This window comes from Caloenas nicobarica, chromosome 15 (genome assembly GCF_036013445.1).
Source record: "Caloenas nicobarica isolate bCalNic1 chromosome 15, bCalNic1.hap1, whole genome shotgun sequence".
NCBI lineage: Eukaryota > Metazoa > Chordata > Aves > Columbiformes > Columbidae > Caloenas > Caloenas nicobarica.
In genome coordinates this window covers 10,799,440-10,822,385 of record NC_088259.1, presented here as the reverse complement: position 1 = coordinate 10,822,385, position 22,946 = coordinate 10,799,440, and the positions used below count along the sequence as shown (strand labels likewise).

The following is a 22,946-nucleotide window of genomic DNA, read 5'->3' as shown; positions in this document are numbered from 1 at the left end:
CAACCCTATGCTACCTGAGCGGCTCCTGTCCTGCTCCCTTCTCCCATGCTCAGTGACATGGTCTCTGCCACACAAATAGTCGCCTGACTCCTCAGTAGAGACTCAGCTTCTGAATCCAGCAGAAAATGAACCCAAAGTGCAATCCAAAAGTATAAAAAAATGAACATCAGAACCAGTGTAAAAACGTGCAAGAGGGAGAGAGAATAAGATGCCCTCATGCAGGCTGAGCTGGTGCAGGATCCTGCTGCTCTCACTGATCTAAAAGTGGAGTATAAAGCCAATGCACAATATCTTGATAAAGAATATTCAGCCAAGAAAGCATTTATTCAGGTTTTTCCTCCCCCATTAGTTTGCAGGTAAAATGCTCTGGTTCCTCCAAGTTAGGCACTTGAATTCATGCTGGAACCTAAACTCCAGAAGCAATCGAAGCACAAAAGTATCCTGCCCTAGAAAATTCACAAAACTGTCACAAGCTTTTAATTTCAATTTGAACAACCATTCTTAAGCAGTGACAAACCCAAAACGACAGGGCTGCCCACTCTGCAAGGCTCCAGAAACCATCACCCATGTTCAGCATCCCTCTGGATTCCCTAACTACTGCAAAACCATAAGGTTTTTAGTATATATGGCTTGAAGAAATTTCAGAGCAGTATCAGCAGCAAATCTAAGAGACAGAAAAGATATTCCCAGATTCCAAAACCTGCTACTGCAACACTACTTGTTCACAACACATATTAAAGTCCATCCTCCAACGTGTCTTTATTAATCCATTAAAAAAAAAAAGAGAAAGCTTTAATCTTTTTTCTGTAAATATATTTTTACTCTCACTTTCAAACAAAACCTCAAGAAAGGCATTACTGCTACCTATTGCCATCTTTGTAACTCACAGTTCGCAGATCTCAGGCAAGAAGGAAGGGAGAGAGATTATCTCAGCCAGGAACACAGGCTGAGGGATGTTAACTGCAGGACACACAGCTTGAAGACACCTGCATCTGCTGATGCTGACTTAATATTAAGCCCTTTTCGGGATATTTAAAAAAAACATTTTAATCTGATGAAGACAGAGCAAAGCTTTTAAATAACACCAACGTTTCCCCATTTTTTGTGTGTTTACATTTTTAGGCAAAGGCCAAATCAACAAGTTACCAGCAAATATACATTCAAGTCCGTATCTCCACTTTTATTTTTTCTCTCATTTCCCTGAAGAGGTAATAAAACATTCAGTGTGTCCACTGACTGCATAAAGATTTTGTCTTTTCTAGAACTTGTCATTTTAACTGCACTAAGAATTCTCTGTCTCAGCCAGGAAGACTTCACTCTGAAAACAAAGGCTCTTGAAAGACAGCTTAGTAATAAAACCTTTAAGATGAACTAAAAAAATCCAAAAGAAATAATTTCTCCTTCATCTGAGGACCCGTGTACCAAAAAGAAACAAACAAAAAAACCCACTAACACCACCTATGCCAATATTCAGGGTAAATTCTTCAGTTTCAGCTTGCTAGCTATTTTATTTAGTTTTTTGAAGAATCTATTTGAAAGATTAGTGATCTTTATCCTGTTATTAATGTTAATCCTCATTGTCAACAGCTTGATGACAAAATATGCTGCCCCTTGTTCCATGTTCTTGGATGTTAGCACTCCTCCATACTCAGCCAGTTTGCTGTAATCTGCACAAATTCTGGTATCTCGTTATTAGAGAGTACACAAGCACCTTGCCTGAACACTTCGGTGATGTTTTAGATACATTACGGAAATCCAGTGGCCAGTGCCCAAGGACAGGACAGAAATCTCAACCACAATGGCCAATAATATAAGGCTCAAGGACTGACGGCATCTACAAAGAAACTGAAAGCATAAGAGCCTTATACCATCTAGCTTTTAAAAGCAAATATCATTCATCAGTGAACAGTGTCATCTCCACATCCAGACACAAATCCAGTCTGTGCCAGGATACAAGATATTGGCTTCAATTAGAATGACTTGTAACTGGCCTTCAGTATATTTTTCTGTGAGTTTCTTCAGAATTAAAAGGCTTGACATGCAAGATATTTGTCTGGAATGAAAATATCCAGGATAGGCTTCTTAAATGTCAAAACTGCAGAATGTTTTGAACAGGACAGAAATCATCCGTTCCAGAATGATATAACAAGTGACACTGTTTCCTTGCTTTATTCCCTGTGAAGGAAGCACTGGGCTTGGCCAGAGTTAGAAAATTCCTAATAAGCAAACATATTAATATCATGTGATACAAAAAAAATTGTCTGAGAACTCATAAAAGGACGTAATTTCTGGTGCAACTAAAAGAAATGCAAGTATGGCTGAGCTGATGCTGCTCCCACTCAGAAGACTAATCCCATTGAAAATTACTCTGCATCCCTATTTGTGAAAGATGACAACAGGGGAATCTGTATTCTTTCTACTAAGCAGCAGCAAAATTAATCCCTTGCATCAACAAGCATTACAAAAGCAGCCCAAAGGAAGTCAATAGGGCAAAACCTACTTTGTACATAAATGAGCAGCTCCATTCTGACCACGGACAAAAGGTCCAATCCACTGACCCCTGAGAACAGCAGGAAACAGGTTCTGCACCCGTGCTGGAAAAAGCTCCATAACACAGGGTTGTGGTACAGTTCCCTCCCTCTGCTCATCCACCAAAGATGCAGGAGCAGACTACTTAGATGAGAAGCAAGGGAAAATAAGGTGATGAAACTTAAATGTTTCACCGCTCCTCTGAGGAGAACCCGCTTGGTTCAAGCCTGTCTTAAGGCTGGCGCAGAGAATCCCTGACATTTGTAGGTGCACATGAGCAAGCACAGACCTGACAGAACAGTCACATCCATGCTAAAGATGCTCTGATTGTACAGTGCACCAATTCTTCCCACAACTAGTACATGGTCTTTTATTTTCATATAAAATGTATCCACTGCTTAGTGATTTAAGTATTTTCCTTCTGAAAGAGGAAAACACCTTTCAGAAAGTTGTGAAATGGGAATGTTGTAACAAGAGAGAAGTAATGAGAGTTGAAGAGTGTGCAAGGCAGCAGCTGTAAGGCTCATTTCTGGATGTGAGGAAACATAAAACTCCTGTGATCTTGAACCCCTTCCCTGCCCCCCAAATAATTTACTATCTCGCTACTTGACTGCTATAGATAAGCTGCAGTTAAAGGTCGAAAGTCCAGATATCCCTGGTAAATACAAAGATTCTAAGCCAGGAATAAGTTACATTTGAAAGATCACGTTAAAATAAAACTTGCATAAAATTAAGTATTTCACTGCTTGTAGTTAGACATAGAAGAATAAAACCAAACAGAAATAATGCTACAGAAAATGTAACACTTACCTGTGAACACTATGCTGGCTATAAACACACTAAATTAATTCCAAGACTATAAACAAACCCACAACCTCACATACCCACAATACTAACACCTTAAAAGTGCTAGCTAATTCCTTCCTATTCTGGACTCAATATATTATTCCCATTTAAAAAAATGAATACATTAACACGTTTCAAAATTTGCATGGTGTAGATTAAGTAATACGTAATTCATTAATACAGTCATGTTCCTCAGAAATAACCCATCCTAATTTAAGAAATGTGTACTCTTCTTAAATAATGCATTACAGGCAAATATGAGCAGTGCTATATAGCCAAATTAGGGCAAAGTACCACCATGATCTAGTTTTAAGGGTGCTTTTAATATCCCAGTATTTCAACCTCAAATGCACAGAACACAATATTGTCAAGGATGGCACCACTGACACCTACAATTCAGTTCACATCCCACTCTTCCACTCAGACCTGCTGGTTCTTCCCTCACCTCCCCACCTCCCTTCACAAAGTCAGGTTTCAGTGCTTGTAAAGCCTCATTTTTCAGTAACTGGGAAGCACTGGGTAGTAACCCATCTAAGTTCCTACCAAAAGTAATGGAAGAGAACTGACTTGGCTAGCATGGGAGATCAGGCTGCCCCAGGATAGAAATAGTTGCACGGGACAGGGGGGGAGTGGGGCAGAAAAATAATTAATTCAGAGGCTTCTGCATCTCTGTTGAAACCTCCTTGCTCAATCTCACTGACATTTTATCACAGAACTTTTGAAGGTACTCTTAGGACTTTGTGGCTTCATGATGTGGTACCACAAATAATTCAGTAGTGTCCATCACTACCACCTTTCTACTGTCAGACATGCCTGGAAAACCACAGAGACCATTTCAATGAAGTTTTGTGGTTTGCAGACTTTCTGACTTTGAATGAAGCTTTTTTTTTTTGCTTGGTGTTGAAAAATTATTTCAAATGTTCATGGTATGGTACAAAACATTTGTCCTGTCTTGGTACAAGAGCCCCCATTAAGTGCACGTTTACATGACACCAAGTACTAGCAAGATGCAGTGCTGATGCAAACCACCTAATAAGATTTAAAATACAAACATTAACTACTTTTTTTTAATCCCCAAAGATGCAAAAACAAGTGTTCAGTTTTCTTCTAGACTTTTCTCTCATGAAAAATGACTCAGACTCAATACGTTTTAAACTCCATAAGACCACTTTTTTCCACTTGAGAAAGGTATTGAAGCAATATTCTAAATTGACAAACTTCATAGCAAACCAATTTGACAGCTTACTTTTAAAAAGAATTAAGCAAATAGATTCGTTCCAAGAAGTTAAAGAAACAGCTTCCCTTAAAAACAGTAAATACATTCATCTGGTCTCTGTACTTGTAATAATAAATTATCCATGCCAAATTAAAATGTCTTTAGTCAGCCATTATTATAAACACTCTCTACCGTATGTCTGAAACTAATAGATACACCATCACCCTTCCCATGATTTCTGTCAGGCCGTTCACTTACCTTGTGTGAGCCTCCTAAGGAGGCCAGTGCCTCGCACGACGGTAACTGCACGCACAGGACAGCAATCCCGCACCTGTGCAGTGAATGTGGGACCTCCTGGAAGTGTTGAATTCAATGTGTATGCACAGAACCACATCACCACACACACACAGCACAGACTGGTGCGCAGCAGTTAGAACAGACAACGAGCGACTCCACAGTACAACATAACTACTCCAACAAAAATGCATGAAGTAACTCCCTGGTTTATACAACACAAAATACACACACACACTGAAGTTTATTTGGATGTCTTTCAAACTAAAAAATCATCTTCTCAAGTAAAACATTTTTTAAAATGTCTTCTTTCAAGTTGTGTCATACAGGACCAGAACAGTCGAAAAAAATAAATCAAAGGAAAGGACGGATGGACCACTCAGGAGGTAGTGCAGCAGAATGAAGACAGCAACAGGTATTACAAGTGTACTTTATTCTGGATAAGCAGCAAAGAGTGCTTCTTTGAACCAGAGTGAAGTTCCCACTGCTAAATTCAGCTAATAGTGCTTTCTCACAGAAACATTCAAGGCACTTTAGCAGCAGGCCCACCAGTAATCTGGCAAACATGAAAATTTTATTTAATAGTAGACGAGACTATGATCGTATCTACACTAGAGATGTTCACTGTCACAACTGCAGAAGTCAGGAATGTTAAGGGTACAACCCCTAATCAGCAGAGAGCTGGCTAATGACATCTGCAGAATGGTACTTTTACCTGTACAAGTGGTGTGTTTGCAGGGTGGGTACAGGTGTGCACCTGCCTGGTGCAGCGCAGGTTTATCACTCTGGTGCACACGGAATAACTAACAAAGCTCTATCAACACACGAGTACGGGCCCTTCCAAGCAGGGAAGCAGTTTATCTCAGGAGGAAGTAAAGACTTTGAAAGTTCACTCAAATTCCTTGAATGAAAAAAGTTACATTAGCAAACAGATTCTAAGATGCTTTTGCCAGCACCGCTCAGCCTGTCAGGAGCTGGGCAAAGAACTGGAACTGACAACTGCACTGACAGAACTTTAGCAAAAATCAAACTTTAACATGAGGCACTTACGACCATGCACATCTGCCAACCTGCAGGTCTGTAATTGTGTTTGATACACGAGAATTGTATTCAGTTTATTGTTTTCTGCATTTGAGGAAACATTAATTTTAAGGTGAAAGAAAAGTATTATATACATGACATTGGTATTTTCTAGTCCTAAGCTTCAGGAGAGCTTAGAAGACTAGACAGGTACACTGTTGTGTTACTAACAGACTGACATTTGGCTTTTTTGCTACTCCTATAATACCTTCTGAAGCCTTTTATTCACATTCTACTGAGTAAGCTAATCCCATACCTGACCTAACAACGAATATTTACCTAAAGGCAATAAAATAAAATTTAATTTTTTGGTCAGGTTTATTTCTGCTTTCAGGGTCTGAATAGTATAAGCAAAAATGAGATGGCAAACAGATTTTGCTCATTAAGAATAGTTGTGAGCAGAATCACAAGAGTATAGGTAGTTCTTTTTTTCTCATTTCTCTTTTACATAGATTAAGGGGGAAAAAAGGCAGCCTTCTGTGGTCAAAAGCTTAAACTAAAAAACCAAACAGAACCATCTCTGTACAAGAAACCTTTTAAAGGTCCTAGTACAAGCCAACTTTACAAGCTACGGTCCTAAGTTTAGGCAACAGAAATATCAAACTTTCATTGTTTCTTTTTCCATCACCTTGAATAAAAATATTTTACAAACACATATTACTTACTTTCCTAATGTTCAATTTCTGCTACTGAACTTGACCTCTTCAAGTGCACTGAAAATACATTTTCGGCAACACAGTTCAGTTCCTAATTTTGCTTAGAGTTTACTGTGAGAACACAGATAATGCACATTTAGTCTTTGTGCCTTAGCTCCTTAACTGGCAGTAAGATTTTTCCTAACCTCAAAGTCCATCAATGCTCCTGATACCACCATCGTTCATTAATGCGAAATATTCACTTATTTCAGAAGCTGCATTAGATAAAAACTTAATAGTAGTACAACCCTCAAAGTGTTAACTGACAGTTGACTAAAGATTCTCCTACTGAGGAGAAAAGCCTGACAGCGCACAAAAAAGCCACCGGTTCTTGCATAAACTAGATCAATCTTACTTAATATTAAAACACTCTCCTTAAATATCCTATCACTGTCCTACTACTTGTAGCACTACAAAAGATATCAGGCAGAAAAAGCGCACTAGAGCATAAAACTAGTGCAGATAGACACGACCACTTCTGTCAACTAAAACCATCTGATCTTCCTCTTGCTGATTTCAGTCCCTTCTTCAATCAGTACATTTTACAAACCCTCAGCCTAACTCCTATAGTCCTGCCCTTCCTCTCTCCGCTTAGTATTTCTAGCTGAATTTTCAGGCTGTACACAGAATTAAAATTGCACAGTTGTAAGTTACAACTATAAAAACAATTACTATCTTAAAACAGAAACGAATAACATAAGCTACTGCCAGAAAAATCTTAGTAGTGAAGCAGGATTAATTAGATCAAACGCTGCCTTTTGATGAGTCCACCACTGAAAAATATTTATTCAATTTTATTTACTATTTTGGACTCATACAATTCTATTAGCATTGCTTTGGGGAGTTTCAGGCTTGTTTGGTTTTTAAACTCAAGCAACATCTTAGTTATATCACATGCACCCTCCAAAGCACTGTGTGAATTATCCCTATTATTTTATATTTGAAAAATTTTTAAACCTATAAGTATTTTGTAATGCATATAAATTTGTAGCAGAGCAAAAACTTCATTTACACACCCATAGAAATCAATGAAAACACCCCTTACAAACAAAACAACACAGAAACTTTGTAAAAAAAAAAAATTAAATGCTAGTCTTGAAATCAACAATTATTTGATTTGCAAATCACTGGAGTCATGTGGTCTCAAAGTAGGCTGAAGGGTAACATAAGCCTTTATTCTTCCACCAAAGTCCATTAAAAAAATCCTTTATGTGCAATATGTTCCTGGAACCATCAAGGGAAAAAAATTTAAGGCCTGACCGAACAGCTATTTTGAGTGTACTTCTACATTTATTCCTACAGAAAGTTCCAAATGTCAAAGAACGCTAACAAGCAGCTGGCATGCATAAAAGTGGAGCAGAACCCAAAATATCTATTACAATTAACACAGTATATGCTACACTTATACTGTAACTACACATATCATTTTTCATTGACCAGCAATTAAATTGCTTAAAAAGCTATCAAATTGTTTGTAGAAGCAGCAACACAGTTGAAGCTAAACCAACTCAAATTACCATTTAAGAAAACTGTGTAAAACACAAACAAAAAGCAGCGAAAAAGTTCTCATAAAATAAAGCAAAATATAGCTGAATATCAGCTGCCAAGGAATTTACTTAAACAAGGCTGTGATGATTAAGTATTCAAAGCAGCTATTTCTGCAAAAAACCTCAAAGATTATGCATTAAAAACTAGAGAAACTATGAATGCTATATATATTCTTTTGAGTTAAATAAAACCAGCATGTTACACTGTTCTGAATTACTGAACATACAAACAGCAGGGAGAGTGTAACACACATTTTGTAACATGTTAAAAATATTGTAACGTTCTTTCTAAGCTAAAAAGGTAAAATCTTCTTAAACCACTACCAAAATATAGCTATCACTTGGAGGTATAAACTGGAAGTTAACTGTATAAAACGAATTTGGGTCACCATCAAAGAATGGCTTTTGCAAGCCAAATAAAATAAGCAACTCCAACTACCATCACCTCCAAGAGACAGTATTTAATAGTGCAAGGCATAAGGATTAGTTATTGACAAGGAAATTACTGAATATTTAAAGCCAGCCAGCCATTACTACAGTCTAAAAATCCAACCCCTCCTCTTTTCCCCTGCGAGAAACGTGATAAAGTTCAACTTTTGTTGTATAACTCACCAATATGGAGATCACCTCCATCGCCCGGGAAAAAGTCACCTCAAAGCAGGTTAATTTTACCCCCACCCTCCGAAGCCCCCCAGCCCCGGGATGAGTTTTCGGGTGGGTTTCTCGGCTCCCCCGCGGCGATCGGCACCGCCAAGGCCGCCGCCGCCCCCGCCCCGCCGAACCCCGGGGCCGCTGCTACGGCAACGGTGACACCGAGCGAGAGAGGCGGTTAAAGGCGGTTAAAGGCGGTTGCGACGTCAGGGAGCAGCTCGCCGGCGTCCATCGCCTCACAGCACAAACCGTCCCCTCTCTGTCTCTCCTCACAAGATGGAGGAGCCCGCCTTCCCGCCCGCTCCGCCCGGGGAGGCGGCGGCTCCGCTCCGGCCCAACCGCCTTATCAGCTCATGGGGCGGCGGCTTTTGGCTCCATCCGGGGGTGGGGGGGCCGCATTGAGTCGCCGACCTCCTCTGGAACCGGGCCAGGCCTCCGGTGTGCACGTACCCTGCAGCCGCACCGGCGGTCTCCTGAAAACAGGCCGCGCTACCCCCCCTCACCGCCCCCCTCGCGGTCCCTCCGGCCGCCCTGACCCGCACCACCCGCCTCCATTTTCTAGTCGAGCCCGAAGGCGTCCAGGCCGCAGGAGGCGGTTGCCTCTTTTCCGCGACCTCCTCCGCCGCAGAGGCGGCCCCGTTCCCTTTCTCCTCCCGTGCCGGTGCTTCTCCGGCTGCCTCCCTCACTCACCGCGGGGAGGGGGTGAGGGGGATCTCGCCGCCGCAGGTCTCAACCGAGCCGAGCCGCCATTTCCTCCTCGCAACCGCTCCCGAGCGCTGGGCGGGGACGCTCCTCCCCCGCTACCATAGAGACCGAACGGGCGGCCAACGGCTGCCTAGAGCGCCCGCGCCGCGCTTCGCTTTTGCGCACGGCACCTCGGAAGACTTCGGTTGGCGTTGGCTCCGCCCCAGCGGCGCGTGCTCCCTCACGGCGGGGAGCTGGGCGGGAAAAGGGCGGGCGGTCGCTCCTGCCCGGTCACCCCTTGTTCAGACATACCCCGCTCGCCCTTCTCCGCCTCCCTCCAGCTCCAGGGGAGGCTGAGCCGTTCCCCACACAGCCGTAGAGACGAGGCTGCCCGCGGAGTCCCCATGCCGTCAGCTCTAGTCAGCCAGACGCTGCTGTTCCTGAAGCCACTGGGGAAAACTCGAGGCAGGCCACCCTGGTCACCTCAGGGCTTCTGCTGCAGATGAGTTCTAGAGATCAACAACTCCTGCTTCCAGCTTTCTTACCAAAACATGGGGTGATATTACCCCACAGGAACGGCAGTTTTATTCATTATTGGAGAAGTTGCAAGTGCCAAAGCAAAACCACATTGTAGCAGCACTAAATACTTTTCTTGCTTACAGTGAGACTTCTCACACAGAAGTACAGCTTTGTCACAGGATTGACACAGCAGAGGAGCTCACCTGCTGCTTGCAGGCCCAGCTGCTCACAGCAGCTTTGCTTCCCACCTGTCCTCATTCCATGGTGGTTTTGTTTTTCCTATTCTACTCCATCTGCTTTAGAAAAATCAAACAGCAATTGCCGCAATAACACTTTCCCTTGGGTCCAAAGTACGGGGTGCTGTGGAAGGGAAGCATTCACTGGATCAGCTTATCCACTGCAAGGAGACTTCCCAGTAAACAAACCCTTAAAGGTTGGGCTACTGAAAATCCAGGATCCAAGCTGCTATAAAGAGTTACAGAGAGTTAACTCCTATTGTTCCCACTGTCAGCATTTGTGATATTAACCAGCAGAAACGCCTGCAAATCACAACTGCTGAGGGGTCCCAAGGGACCAACAAGGCCATGCAAACACTCCTGACCTGAACATCTGAGGAGCCTTTCAGGCAGTTGGAAATGTGAGGTTTGGCTCTTTGATTGACCCTGATCCTGCACATTTTTTCTTATAGGTTGATAAAATTGATTGCAGTTGGATTCCAGATGGGTGCAGTATTTACTACAATTAAGGAGTGAAAACATGAGGAAACAAACATACTTAGCATTAATTCTATAGAATTACAGGATTCTATTGAGTAATTTGATTATATCTTTTGGAAATCTGCATTCTAAAGAATACTCTGTAGAAGACTTCTGGTGGTAAAACCTCAGGATAATGTTGGAAAAGCTACTATTAGCCTTTTTTCTGATAGCATAGTCAGCCTCTTTCTCCACCTGTAAAACTGGACAGTATTAATACTTACTTCACACAGGAACACCAAGAGGTGTGCAAAAGTACAAGACACCATTATTAAAGGCAAACAGAAGTTCAATTTTTACTTTGCAGCTACAGGGCTACAATAAATCAAAAACACATGGAGGGGAAATACCTTGTGATTTGGTAAATCAAGCTGCACTGTGATTTATGCCCTGGGAAAAGCTGATGAGATGTTGTTAATAGACAAATTTAGCATCCAGGGAGTGCTCAAACCCAGGAATTACACACCCAGGGAGAGGGAACATGCAAAACAAGGAATTGCACACCAACAGTGAACAGGGGATCCCACAGTGAAACTAGTATTAAATGCCTCTTACACACATTTAGTAAGAGGCTTACACTATCTTAACATAATACTGATACACTCTACACACCCAGTGAACACCAGCTAAAGCACATTAACACTTTCAACCCAGAAAAAACTCAGTTTTTGTGTTACAGCCCAAATCAGTATCTACCTCTGCTGACTAAGCACCTGTGTCACCTTCACTTAAATGGAACCCTCAGCACCTCAGTTCTTCCCCTGCTTCACTCCCTTCCTAATTATTTTCCTGTTAGAGCCAGATTTCCCTTAATTTGGGAAATTTACTCCTGGGCTACTTGTCTGAATCTGCATTGTCCTCGCAGCACGCAGAAGGAGCTTTTTTTGTGAGTTTAGCACATCACTCAGAATAGAGTGAGTTTTCTTTCAGTTTAGGTCTCCTCTCATATAACTTGACAATAGCTTCTAACTGGCTTGAACTGAAAACATTGCTGGGCAATCCTAGCATAGATTAATGACTATCAATCAGCTTCTAAAACAGCCTAATAAGCACCTTATCTATCTCTCCTTCTTAAACACCGGATAAGCTTATGCTGAGATATCTACAAATCCCTCAGCACTAACTCTCCTTAAAACTTTTTTCCACTGCTTTCCAAAACCTTTTCCACTAATAAGCGGTCCGTACACTGAAACTGTCCTCTGCAGCTGACAGAGCTTTGTTTATCCCTTGGGTTTTCCTAATTATTCATTTTTAAACTTTAGGTGTCTACAAATTGCCCTTACTTATATTTGCAGTGTGTACACAATGGTCTTTACACGTGACCCATGAAACCATTTGTGACGGGCACCTTTGTGTTGCAGAGTTGTCTCCCCAGACACCTGGGGTGTCACTTGTCTCACCCACCTTTCCCTTCACCAAGGTGGTGACCTCTTCCAGTGTTTGAAGATGCAAAGCCCTTAAATACTTACTTTATGTTCACCCTTTCTCTCAGTCCTTCCTCACTCAATGTTCTCAGGAGCCAATCATTTCAGCAGCCAGGTAAAAGCTAGAGACAGAGTTAGCCCATGAAAAGAGTAGGGATGAGTTCTCTTCACTCCTCCATTTCTAGCATTGTTTTGCCCTTTTTTTTTTTTTCAACAGATTAATAATTTAAAGTCAGAAAAGACTAATTTCTGTTGGCTGTGCTCCAGCTTTACCTTTTTTTTTGGTAGAAAATGGCCTCTGTCCTCAGAGTTTAGCACATCACTCAGAATAGATATGTCAGGTGTTCACTGCAGTGTACCTTCTGCATCCCTGATTCACCGAGGCTGCCGATACTTCATTTGTCATAAAGACTACAAGAGCACAGAGAAACACTTTACCAAGAGTTTATCATCTTTAAATAAATAAAGCAATCCCCTTTCTTACCAGATGACAAACTTCCAGATTCTTTTCCTTCCAATTCTAGGTAAACACTCTTCCTCCCCCTGCAATATATACATTTTTTTTTTCAGGGATTTTTTTTTTTTGACTTCTCCAGGAATTAGTGATTTTGGTTTGGGATTCAGTCTAATCAACTCCAAATATCAGCCATCAAAATACTTTTTTGAAATTAGGATTTATCAAACCTTAATCCATACAGAAAATTCTATAAACTGCACTGAATTAGTTACTATATGTTTCTTTCAATCTCAGTTTTGTAGTCTTGCCAAAAAGTTCAACTTCCCATGTTATTACTGCCCTCATTTCAAGATTCTTGCAGGACTATGGCATCTTGAAGCTACAAGATAGTTTCCCAAGAGCAAAGCAGTTTGTTTCCATGCATTCTATGATTCTATGCCAAATCTAGAGTCACAAAAGTATCCTGCAAGGTTTTCCCTGAGTAATGAAAGAAAGGTTTGGTTCCAACTTTGGGGAGAATGTAAGGGCTTTTAGTGCTAAGAAAAGGAGGAATGATATAGGAAGCTTTTTGCACAGCTTTGTATTTTCCAACTCCCTTCTTAATTTTGTGAGGTTTAACAAAGAACAGCCATGCAAATTTGGTATTTCCAAGTCCTTGAGTATGCCAGGCTACAAAGCACAGGGAACATAAATGTTCCTCTTCACTAAAGACAGCAGCAGGTATTGTACATGGGATGATTAAACATTTATTCAGTGAGATACAAGTTAAAAAGAGGGGAATACAGAAGGTGACTAGGCAGACTTTTATCAGGAGTTAGTATAAAATGTGTCATTTATTACTCAAGATACTGCTCAATCACCCACACATGCAGAGTTTCCATTGCACTCAAGGTCATTAGTAGGGGGAAAAAAGCCCTGTATCAAGATAAAGGAATATTGGAAGTTTTTGTATACTTAGGATTTTATCACTTTGGGCCAATACTACCATCAAAAAAGATGCCACTACAAGTAGCACTGTTTACTACTATTTAACCAAATACAAACAATTCAAGCATTACAAAGTCACTTTGTTTTCAGACACAGTAAGAAAATGCCTCAATAGTAACATTCCAAGTATGTTTGTTGCCAACTAAGGTGGTTATAAGGCCTCTTCTCTCAAACAAAAGCTCAGTTTTTAAGGTTTGACGTTACTGAAACCATCAAAAAACTACAGAAAGCATATGAAAGGGGAAAAGAAAGGAGAACGCGGCTGGCCATGGTATTCTGCACAAAAACATTACAAACTTATTTTTGTTAACATTAGGGTCAGGAGAAAAAACCAAAACACCTCCTAAAAATAATTGTAAAAAATCCTAAACTATTTTTCACAACAAGCAAAACCACAAGTCAGGAGCTGGTTTTACCCCATTTCTACTTTGCTTTAGCTCAGGTACAATAAAGTGGTAAATTCTTGTTGCATTTGATTGAAAAAGCAGGTGTCAGCACCACACCACCAAGTAGGCTGCAAAACAGTACCTCACGCATTTTTAGCTTACTTAGTCAATATATTATTCTACTTATTGGAAAGCGATTACGCTTACTCTTTACCTGTAAACAGCAATTGTGGTACGAATTACACTCTGTTGTCTCCCCTCTGCTCGGGGTGCGTTTCCCTCTGTAAAAAAGCCAAGAAATCACCCCAGAGAGAAGCTTCTTCCTCCCCTCGTCCTCTTTATGGAAATCTCCCGAAAAACTCCGCCTTTTAGGGAGGAGCTGACAAGAACCAGCCAGGACAGCTGAGCCACAGGGAGATTTACAAACCCCCTGCTTCAAAACCAGAGCCTGAATGTTGGTATTTCCCAATTAGTGAAATTCATTGCGATAAGTTTTTAGATTAAAGCCTGATCGATGGGATTCCTTGTCACACTGTAGCTTTGTCACGTGGCTAACGACTAATGGCATGTATTGATATATATATATATATATGTAATATTTATATTGGAGGCTCTTTGTCCACAACTCTGCAGTCTTTATAAACGTGGAGGTTTGTCTGGGGAAACAAGTTAGAATAATAAATTACTGATTACATTGTGGCTTTTCTCCATTTCAATGTAGGAAAAATTGTAACAGAAGTGAGGTTTGGAGGCTGCACTTTATGGCATATGTACAAAAACAAGAGTGAAAAATGAGTAATTGTATCCATATCCCCCCTCTGTGTGAAATTATGTTTTTCTGAGGAATACCATTTGCAGCATTTCACACATAAAAGTACCTCTTAAGCCTGTTTTTCGTTTAAATCTGTAAATCGAAGTGTCGCCTCGGACTTTCTGGGGAGTGCTTTGACTCACAAACCCCACTGGATCTTGCCACAGCAGGTTTATTAACTCAGCAGCCAATGTGGATTTTTGGCAGAGATCATAAATCGGAGCCCTCAGCCCCCGCGGTTCACAGTCCAGCCAATCGACAGTCATGGATATTGGTGGAACTGTACAACGATACACCGGGCTGGGATCTATAGCTGCCCTTCTACAAAGTTGGTGAAGGGTTTGGAGAGGAAGCTGTATGAGGAGTGCCTAAAGTTGCTCGGTTTGTTCAGCTTGGAGGAGACTGAGAGGAAACCTCATCATGGTTACAGCTTCCTCGCAAGGGGAGGAGGACGGGTGGGCATGGAATTCCTCGCTTTAGTGACCAATGACAGGACCTGAGGGAATGGCAGGAAGATGTGCCAGGGGAGGGTCAGGCTGGACATTCAGAAAAGGTTCTTCACCCAGAGGTGCTGGACACTGGAACAGGCTCCCCGGGGAGGTGTCACAGCCCCAAGCCTGACAGTGTTCAAGAAGAGACTGGACAACGTCCTCAGACACACGGTGTGAACTACGGGGTGTCCCGTGCAGGGACAGGAGTTGGACTCGATGATCCTTGCGGGTCCCTCCAGCTCAGGACATTCTATGACTCCTATGATTCTCCCTTTACATTAACCCGGCAGATTGGCAGGGCCAGCTCTGCGGGCAGCGGCCCGACACGGAATTTCTGCTTCGGGGTTGGTGTCCCTCTCCTAGGGAGGTCCCCGCTGTCACCTCGGGTGTTATTCAAGCGTCAGGGGGACACGAGTCACCGAGCAGCTGCTGGCACAGGCAGCACGGGGGAGCCAGAACGGGCCCTGCGCCGACGTCTGTGCGGCCGTGAGCAGGCAGGAAAGGGGCAAGGCCTGGCCTTCGGCTCCCTCTGCTGCAGTGCCCCCATCCCCACGGGCTTGCCCTGTCCCCGCGGCTGCCCGGTGCAGCCATCTTGCGGCCCCGCTCGCCCCGCGCTACGGTGGCCGCGGCGGGATCGGGCCCAGATCTGCGCTACTCAGGCGCCGCCACCCCTCGCCGCCTCTATGGTACCACCTCCCCGCGGCCGGGGTGCACCAACAAGGCCGCACGTACACTCTATCCCGGAGGTCGACTCTATGGTTGCATGTTCTCGCCCCTCTCCGGGCGCTGATTGGCCGAGAGGGTTGTTCTCGCGAGATCCGCGCACCAGCGGCCTGGCGGAGGCGGCGGAGGGGCCCGCGTTCGTGCGTCGGAGCCGGCACCGCGGCGCGCTGGGTAAGATGGCGCCGGCGGGCCCGCTCCTTCCCTTGGGGGACGGGGGCTGGCGGGGCCCTTCCCCTGGCCCGGCGGGTCGGCCCGCTGGGGGCCGCTCTGGGTGTCGGGGAGGCGCTGGGCCTGTGGCGAGCGAGGCCGAGCGCTTGGGTGGCCCGGGCCGCGGGGATGGCCGGGCCGGGGGCAGCACCTCACGGGCTGTGGGCGGGCGGGGGCCGCGGCGCTGCGAGGGGAGGTCGGGGTGTCCCGGCGGGCGGGGACCGCGCGGGGCTGAAGCTGCACACAGCCTCGTCCCCCCGTCGCGTGGTTGGGAGCGGCGCGAACGGGGGGGCCTGGGAGCGATCGGCCCCTCAGCGGCCCGGGCTGGTCCTGCCGCCCGGCGGCCAACTTCCCTGCGGCCGGCGGTAGTTGAGAGGGAGAAGAACCTGTTGGAAACTGGCCGGGGATGAGAGGGCGCGCTGCCGCTCGTGTTTGTGCGGGAGGGGCGGCGGAGCCTGTTGCTGTTGTTGTTGTTGCCGCCTCTCCTCCCCCTTTGCTGCCTTTGTGATCGTGACTTGAAGGTAGAAATGATTAAAAGTCGGCTTAAATTTTAGCGAAGTGCTTTGCTTGCAAATCTGAAAAAAATATGCTGTCGAGAAAAGTACTAGGAGATGGCATTTTAGTGGTGTTGACTGGAGTACTTTTGGGGACAGCAAAGCTAAGTTAGTGTAAGTCTTCTAAGTTATACATTGGATAATGTGGCATGTACTGTGCTGTAGCTATACAATATATGGAACTGTCCTGTCTAGGTTTTGGTGAAAACTTTAAAGCAAGTCTTGCTTACGTAGTCTTTGCTTTAAAGGTTTGTTACAATTTTTCTGGCCAGCTGTCAAACTCTTTGATTCACTTGTGTCACTTTATGGTGCCGTGTGTCCTGTGTAACTTGTAAACGAGATTTATTTGGAGTGGATTTAAGAGTAAGTGCAATAAGATGGTATTTGAATTTTTATTCTGACCGTTGATGAAAGCAGCTTTAGTGGCTGGCGAGCAGATGTGAAAGAGTGCAGGAGTGAGGATGAAAATGGAAAATGTGTTTTGAGAGGGAAAGCAGCTCTTTTGGACTATTACTTTAAAAGATCTCATAAACAAGATTTTATATAAAGATGATAGTAACACAGAGTGTATACACATTAAACTTACTTCTTGAACCATGTTAAATGAGGTGCTTTTATTTTCTTGTAGTAAGAGTCCAGGATGAGTTATGCAGAAAAACCTGATGAAATCACGAAAGATGAATGGATGGAAAAACTTAATAACTTGCATATCCAGAGAGCGGACATGAACCGCCTTATCATGAACTACCTTGTTACAGGTAAAAATGAGTAGTAGTGCGAGCAGGCTCTTAACTGCTTGTCACTTATTTTATCAAGATAGACGGTTTTGGCTAGAATATGCTACTAGATCGAGTGAGATTTAGGGCTTTAAAGATTGAGTGATTGCTGTTGGCTTCTCTTAGCAATGTGTAACTGCTCTTATGTTCTCTTAAGTGAAAACTGAGTAAGATTCAGAGACTGACGTTTATTAACCTTAGCTCTCCTGCTAAAAGATACAGAAAATAAAGTGTTTTCTGAAATGCTGTTAACAAACATGACCCACTTCTGTACGTTGTCCCTATTTTGTGCCATTAAACCAGAGATCCAGGTATGTTACAGTTGTCAAGTAGCACTCTTGAGAGCTGCACGGAACAACTGTCAGAAGCAAGTTTTAACTGGCTGGAAAGATAAACTCCGAAAAGGCACTGGTGTCAAAATAGTTTGAGACCAAAAATATTAACCCCTTCAGCATAGAGCCCAACTTTATACTTAGAACATTGTCCCAAGCAATTATGCTGTGTACCTTCCCGGGAAGCTGCACCAGGGCGGAGGCGGCTGCATCCGATCTACGCCCCTGTTTACATTGGTGTGTAGGTGAAGCCTCTGGGATGAAGGAAGAGCATCTTAGTGGCGTAAATAGTTTTTGCGTGTATGAAAGTATGACTTAGGATTTAAGTAGCAGTTGCATGTTTAGAAAAAACAGTGTTGGTATGAGAAAGCAAAATTATTTTTTTTGTTTCTTCTCAGTAAAACTGCTTGGTCTGTATAAGCAGATTTGGGGACTAGAGGGAGAAGCAAAACTACCCAAATTTTGAAAATGTGATTTTGAAAATCTCATATTTTGGAATAAGTACACTGTTCTGTTTAAGTAAAAAACAAGCTTTCAAGTTAAGAGGTATCAGGCTACAAGTTGTGTGCATCCTTAGAGAATGAGGGCACTTGATTTAGGAATGAATTAAGCGCGTACTGTTAGACGCCTGTTGGATAAATGCCTATTTAAACAGATAGGAATTTTTCAGAAGTTTAGACTTAATCTTTAAACCCCCCAAATCCACACGCAATACTTAAATCTTTTCATTTAAGCTGCTATTTTAAAAAAGTGTTTCATAGAATATATTTTATAGTTAAAATGTTTCTATTTCAGAGGGCTTTAAAGAAGCAGCAGAGAAATTTCGAATGGAGTCTGGAATTGAACCCAGTGTTGATTTAGAAACTCTCGATGAAAGAATAAAAATTCGAGAAATGATATTGAAAGGACAGATTCAAGAAGCCATCGCATTAATAAACAGCCTCCATCCAGAATTGCTAGATACAAACAGATATCTTTACTTTCATTTGCAGGTAAGGACGGGTGGCAAACTTCATCTTTGTTTGAGAGGTTGCTGAGAGACTGGAAGAAATAGTGCAGGTTTTAAGAGTATGTTGGGAGGTTTGTGCCTGAACTGGATGCAATTTCAAGTGTTTGTTCTTGGCATCATTTTGTAGCAATAGGAAACTTTGTGGCATAATTCAGGAACCATCAAATACACTTAGTAACGTGAAAACTTACAGTCACAGCTGCTGTGGCCTATGACTTATCAACTGCCAATTACTGCTAGTCTGAATTTCTAGTAGTTCCTTTAGTAACACATCTTTTCAAAACCTGTTACTGAAAAGCGTCAGGTTACCTTTTTCAGTAATTTTGTAGACGAGTCTGCTCCTTGTCTCACACATTGAGAAGAATTGACCTCAAATTGTCAAATTATGGATTAGTGTTTGTCCTGAATTGCGCACTAATGTCTGAAGATTACACTCTTGAAATACTGAAGATTCGTTAGTTGTGTAGCTAATATTGCTCTGTCTTTCACATGTAGCAGCAGCATTTGATTGAACTGATTCGGCAGCGCGAGACAGAAGCAGCTCTGGAATTTGCTCAGACCCAATTAGCAGAACAAGGCGAGGAGAGCAGGGAATGCCTGACAGAAATGGAGCGTACGCTGGCTTTGCTTGCCTTTGATAATCCCGAAGAATCACCATTTGGAGACTTGCTGAACATGATGCAGCGACAGAAGGTAGTCCTTTCTCAAAAGGAAATCAATGTCTTTTATTCATATGTGGTGAAAACGATGTCCAAATATTTTTGAAATGTTTAGGAAAAGTGCATATAGTGGTATGCGAAAGAACAGAAATATTTCTTAAGCAAAATTTTAAAAAATGGTGCTAATGTTTTCAACTCCTTGGCTCTCTTCCGTGTTTTCTCCAGGCTCAGAGTCTATAGAGCTTTGTCCCGACCCTGTTCTGAGGAATTAGCGCGCTAGTTGTGATCTTTTCAGTGTCTGCGTGACATTTACGCTGTTAATCATAGGAAAACTATTACTGAACTCCAGTATTTCTTTTCCAGGTATGGAGTGAGGTTAACCAAGCTGTTCTAGACTATGAAAATCGTGAATCAACACCCAAGCTGGCAAAATTACTGAAGCTACTACTGTGGGCTCAGAATGAGCTGGACCAGAAGAAAGTGAAATATCCCAAAATGACAGACCTCAGCAAGGGGACGATTGAAGAACCCAAGTAAAAAGTGTGCAGATGGACATCAAACAATCTTAGTACTGCACAGTATACGTTTATATCAGTCTGTGACTGAAATATTTTTACTACAGTACAGCACTCAATTCAGATTTTTCAATGAACATCTGATTTGAAGGGAGAAAAGTCCCTTTTAAATGCTGCAAAAACTGCATTGAAAGGCGCTGTATCTCTTTGAAAGTCTGACTTAGGCTATGCACTATAATACATTTTTAAAAACAGGACAGGATATAAAATAGCATTTTTAAAAGTACAGAACTCGAGCTTTCTAATTGGCTGCTGATGCCTAGTTTAGTGGCCGGTGAGTTAACACGGAGTTATATTGGCAACTATTCAGTTAAGTTTAACTGTCTCCTGTTTGAAATGTGTATATAGAACAGTGAATATTTTCTACCTTTAAGTTATAGCCAGATATACATTCCCCTTAAAAGTAACTGGTCAAGTTTTCCTCTATAAATTTTGCAGTAAGGTCAACCGTTTTGCTTAGGAAATAGTGTACAAACTTGTAAATCGTAATTTAAGGACTTTTTTTTTTTTTCCTTGTTTCTGACTTTTTGGTGCTTTATATGATGAGAGCTATGTTCATAATGGATCAGTCACCCATCTTTTCAGGAGGAGTATTGTTGGAAATAAGTTGGTTTTTTTGTTTTTTTTTTTTTTTTTTCTTAATTTTCACAAATGACCAAAATGGCCCCAGAGGCATTTGAGGGTTTTTGTTAACAGGGGCCTTTCCCCCTATATTAAATTTGCAGCTGTAGACACTGCAGTGATTCCACTAAAGCTTTGAAGGCCACTGGATGTTTATAAGCTGGAAGACGTGCTTGTGTTAGGAAATGATGCGGCGGGAGAGATGCTCGTTGAAGCCTCCGATGCCTCATCTTGCGCAGGATCTGCCTTTATGCTTGCTGAAAAACAATCGTAGTTTTAGAGCTACTTGGGCTGTTTTCACGCCTTGAGCTGAGCAGAGCAGGGCTGTCTAAAATGAGAAATCTCCATTCTCTCGATTCTTCCTCACCTTTCTGAAGAGATGCAGTTCATCTTCACCTGTATTTGTTTACTGACTGTCCTCACTCCAGTTAGGGTTATAATGTCTTACATGTCAAGTCCAGACTTTCAAGTCAACAAATTGTGATCTTCTGGGTATGGGGTGTTCTGGTCGACTTAAATTTTCAGCACTGTACGCTGGTATATATCCAGTGGTAGTAAGCACTAATCTCGCCACATCGATCTCTAGATTTTTAGGTCTGTATATCAGGTTATTAGAGATTTGCTGAACAAAGACCGATGGGTGAAATAGCTGAACATCATGAGACACGGGCAGTTGTCACACCAGTCCCATACTGTACATAATCTAGTCTTGTATGGTAGATACTACCCTGTAGAATGAAACTTAGTTTTCACTTAATTTTACTGGAATACTTACGCATTAAACTGTATAAAGCTTTGCAGATACACCCGACTTATGGAAAATAACAAAACCTGTTACTGATTGCATTACTGTGAACACTGTTTACTTGTGTAGCTATTTTTTGTGGGGGGAAACTGTTGTTTATTAAGCAGCTATTAGAGAGCTGAGCGCCAAGGTTAAGCCAGATGATGGATATAACAAAATTATTTGTTCCCGTTTATTACTGATCCTTCTGTTCTCCACTTTGAGGCATTTGTGATATCGAGTCTTAAAGTTTATACATGACAAACTAGTGATCAGTAGCCCCCCAGCTGCAGCTGCGGTCTGGCTTTTCTTCACCCGGGCTGGTTATTCTCACACTAAGCTTTGAACAGTTGTGGGTTTTGGATTGTTTTGTGGGGGTTTTTGTTTTGTTTGTTTGTTTGTTTTTTATGTGTTTTTTGTTTTTGTTTTGGGGGTTTCTTTTTGTTTTTCGTGGGGTTTTTTTGGTTTGGTTTGGTTTGTTTTTTTTTTTTCCTTTTCCAGTCGGTTGATGTCTAAAAACCATGTATGAACTTCTAGTTTGTGAGAAACTGTATGGTTAATGTAACTTTGTTTAATAACAAACTGCAGAAACAAAACTGGAATAGCTCAGATTTCTTCCTCTGTAACTGATCAGCTTTTCCTCTGTTTTGACACTCGTGTTGTTAAATCTCATCTAAAGCTTCTCCTGGATGACGTGGAAAGTGGTGCGTTTTTGTGGCATGACTCGCATTTTTCTCCATGAGAAATGCAGTATTGCAGTCCTGGTTGAGAAGTTCACTGTACTTCTAGAACGCTACGTTAATTTCATATAGTATTTGGGCAAAGATTGAGCATAGATTACTTGAATTTTCACTAGCTTGGTTTTTTTTCCATTAAAAAAATAAACACGTTTTTTAAGGGGTTTAATATAAAATTAGTATAGAAGTATTTCACTTTGTTTTTATGAACATGCCACATTGATAAGCAGCTTTAATCTGTAAAGTTTTTGGTAACTGCAAGAAAATATTCGAAAGCTATGCATTTTAGAGAAAGCAGAAAGGTAGTGATAATGGTACTTCTAAGGATCTTTATATTAGTGTATATAAAATAGTTTGCATATACAAATATAATATATAATCTGTTTGAAATATTCTTGAATGGTAGGGGCTGTGAAGCATATTATAATTTATGGAAGTATTGTACACAGTAAACAGACCTCTCAGTACACGAATGAACTTTTGTCATATGCATGAGAAATGTCTTATTTGGTGACTACTAATGAATGGGATTTTGTTAACCCATTTTTGTTAGATAACCACTTTAACAAATATTATTAAATGCCACTTTGATCAGTT

The 22,946-nt window shown here is 42.0% G+C and overlaps 2 protein-coding genes across 2 annotated transcripts in view; one reads left to right on the top strand and one right to left on the bottom strand.

The window, feature by feature from the left end:
- DIDO1 (death inducer-obliterator 1) overlaps positions 1–9,644 on the bottom strand; it is a 51,365-nt gene extending 41,721 nt beyond the window's left edge. The window contains exon 1 of the mRNA XM_065646010.1: positions 9,549–9,644. The gene's annotated coding sequence lies outside the window, so the exon portion shown is untranslated. The remainder of the gene's footprint in view (positions 1–9,548) is intronic.
- A 6,540-nt stretch (positions 9,645–16,184) lies between these two features.
- Positions 16,185–22,099, top strand: GID8 (GID complex subunit 8 homolog). The gene is made up of 5 exons (XM_065645668.1): positions 16,185–16,266; positions 17,485–17,614; positions 18,760–18,956; positions 19,469–19,666; positions 19,996–22,099. Exons 2-5 carry the CDS (start codon positions 17,497–17,499, stop codon positions 20,167–20,169), a joined length of 687 nt encoding a protein of 228 aa, XP_065501740.1. The 5' UTR covers positions 16,185–16,266; positions 17,485–17,496; the 3' UTR covers positions 20,170–22,099.
- Positions 22,100–22,946: the final 847 nt, after the last annotated feature.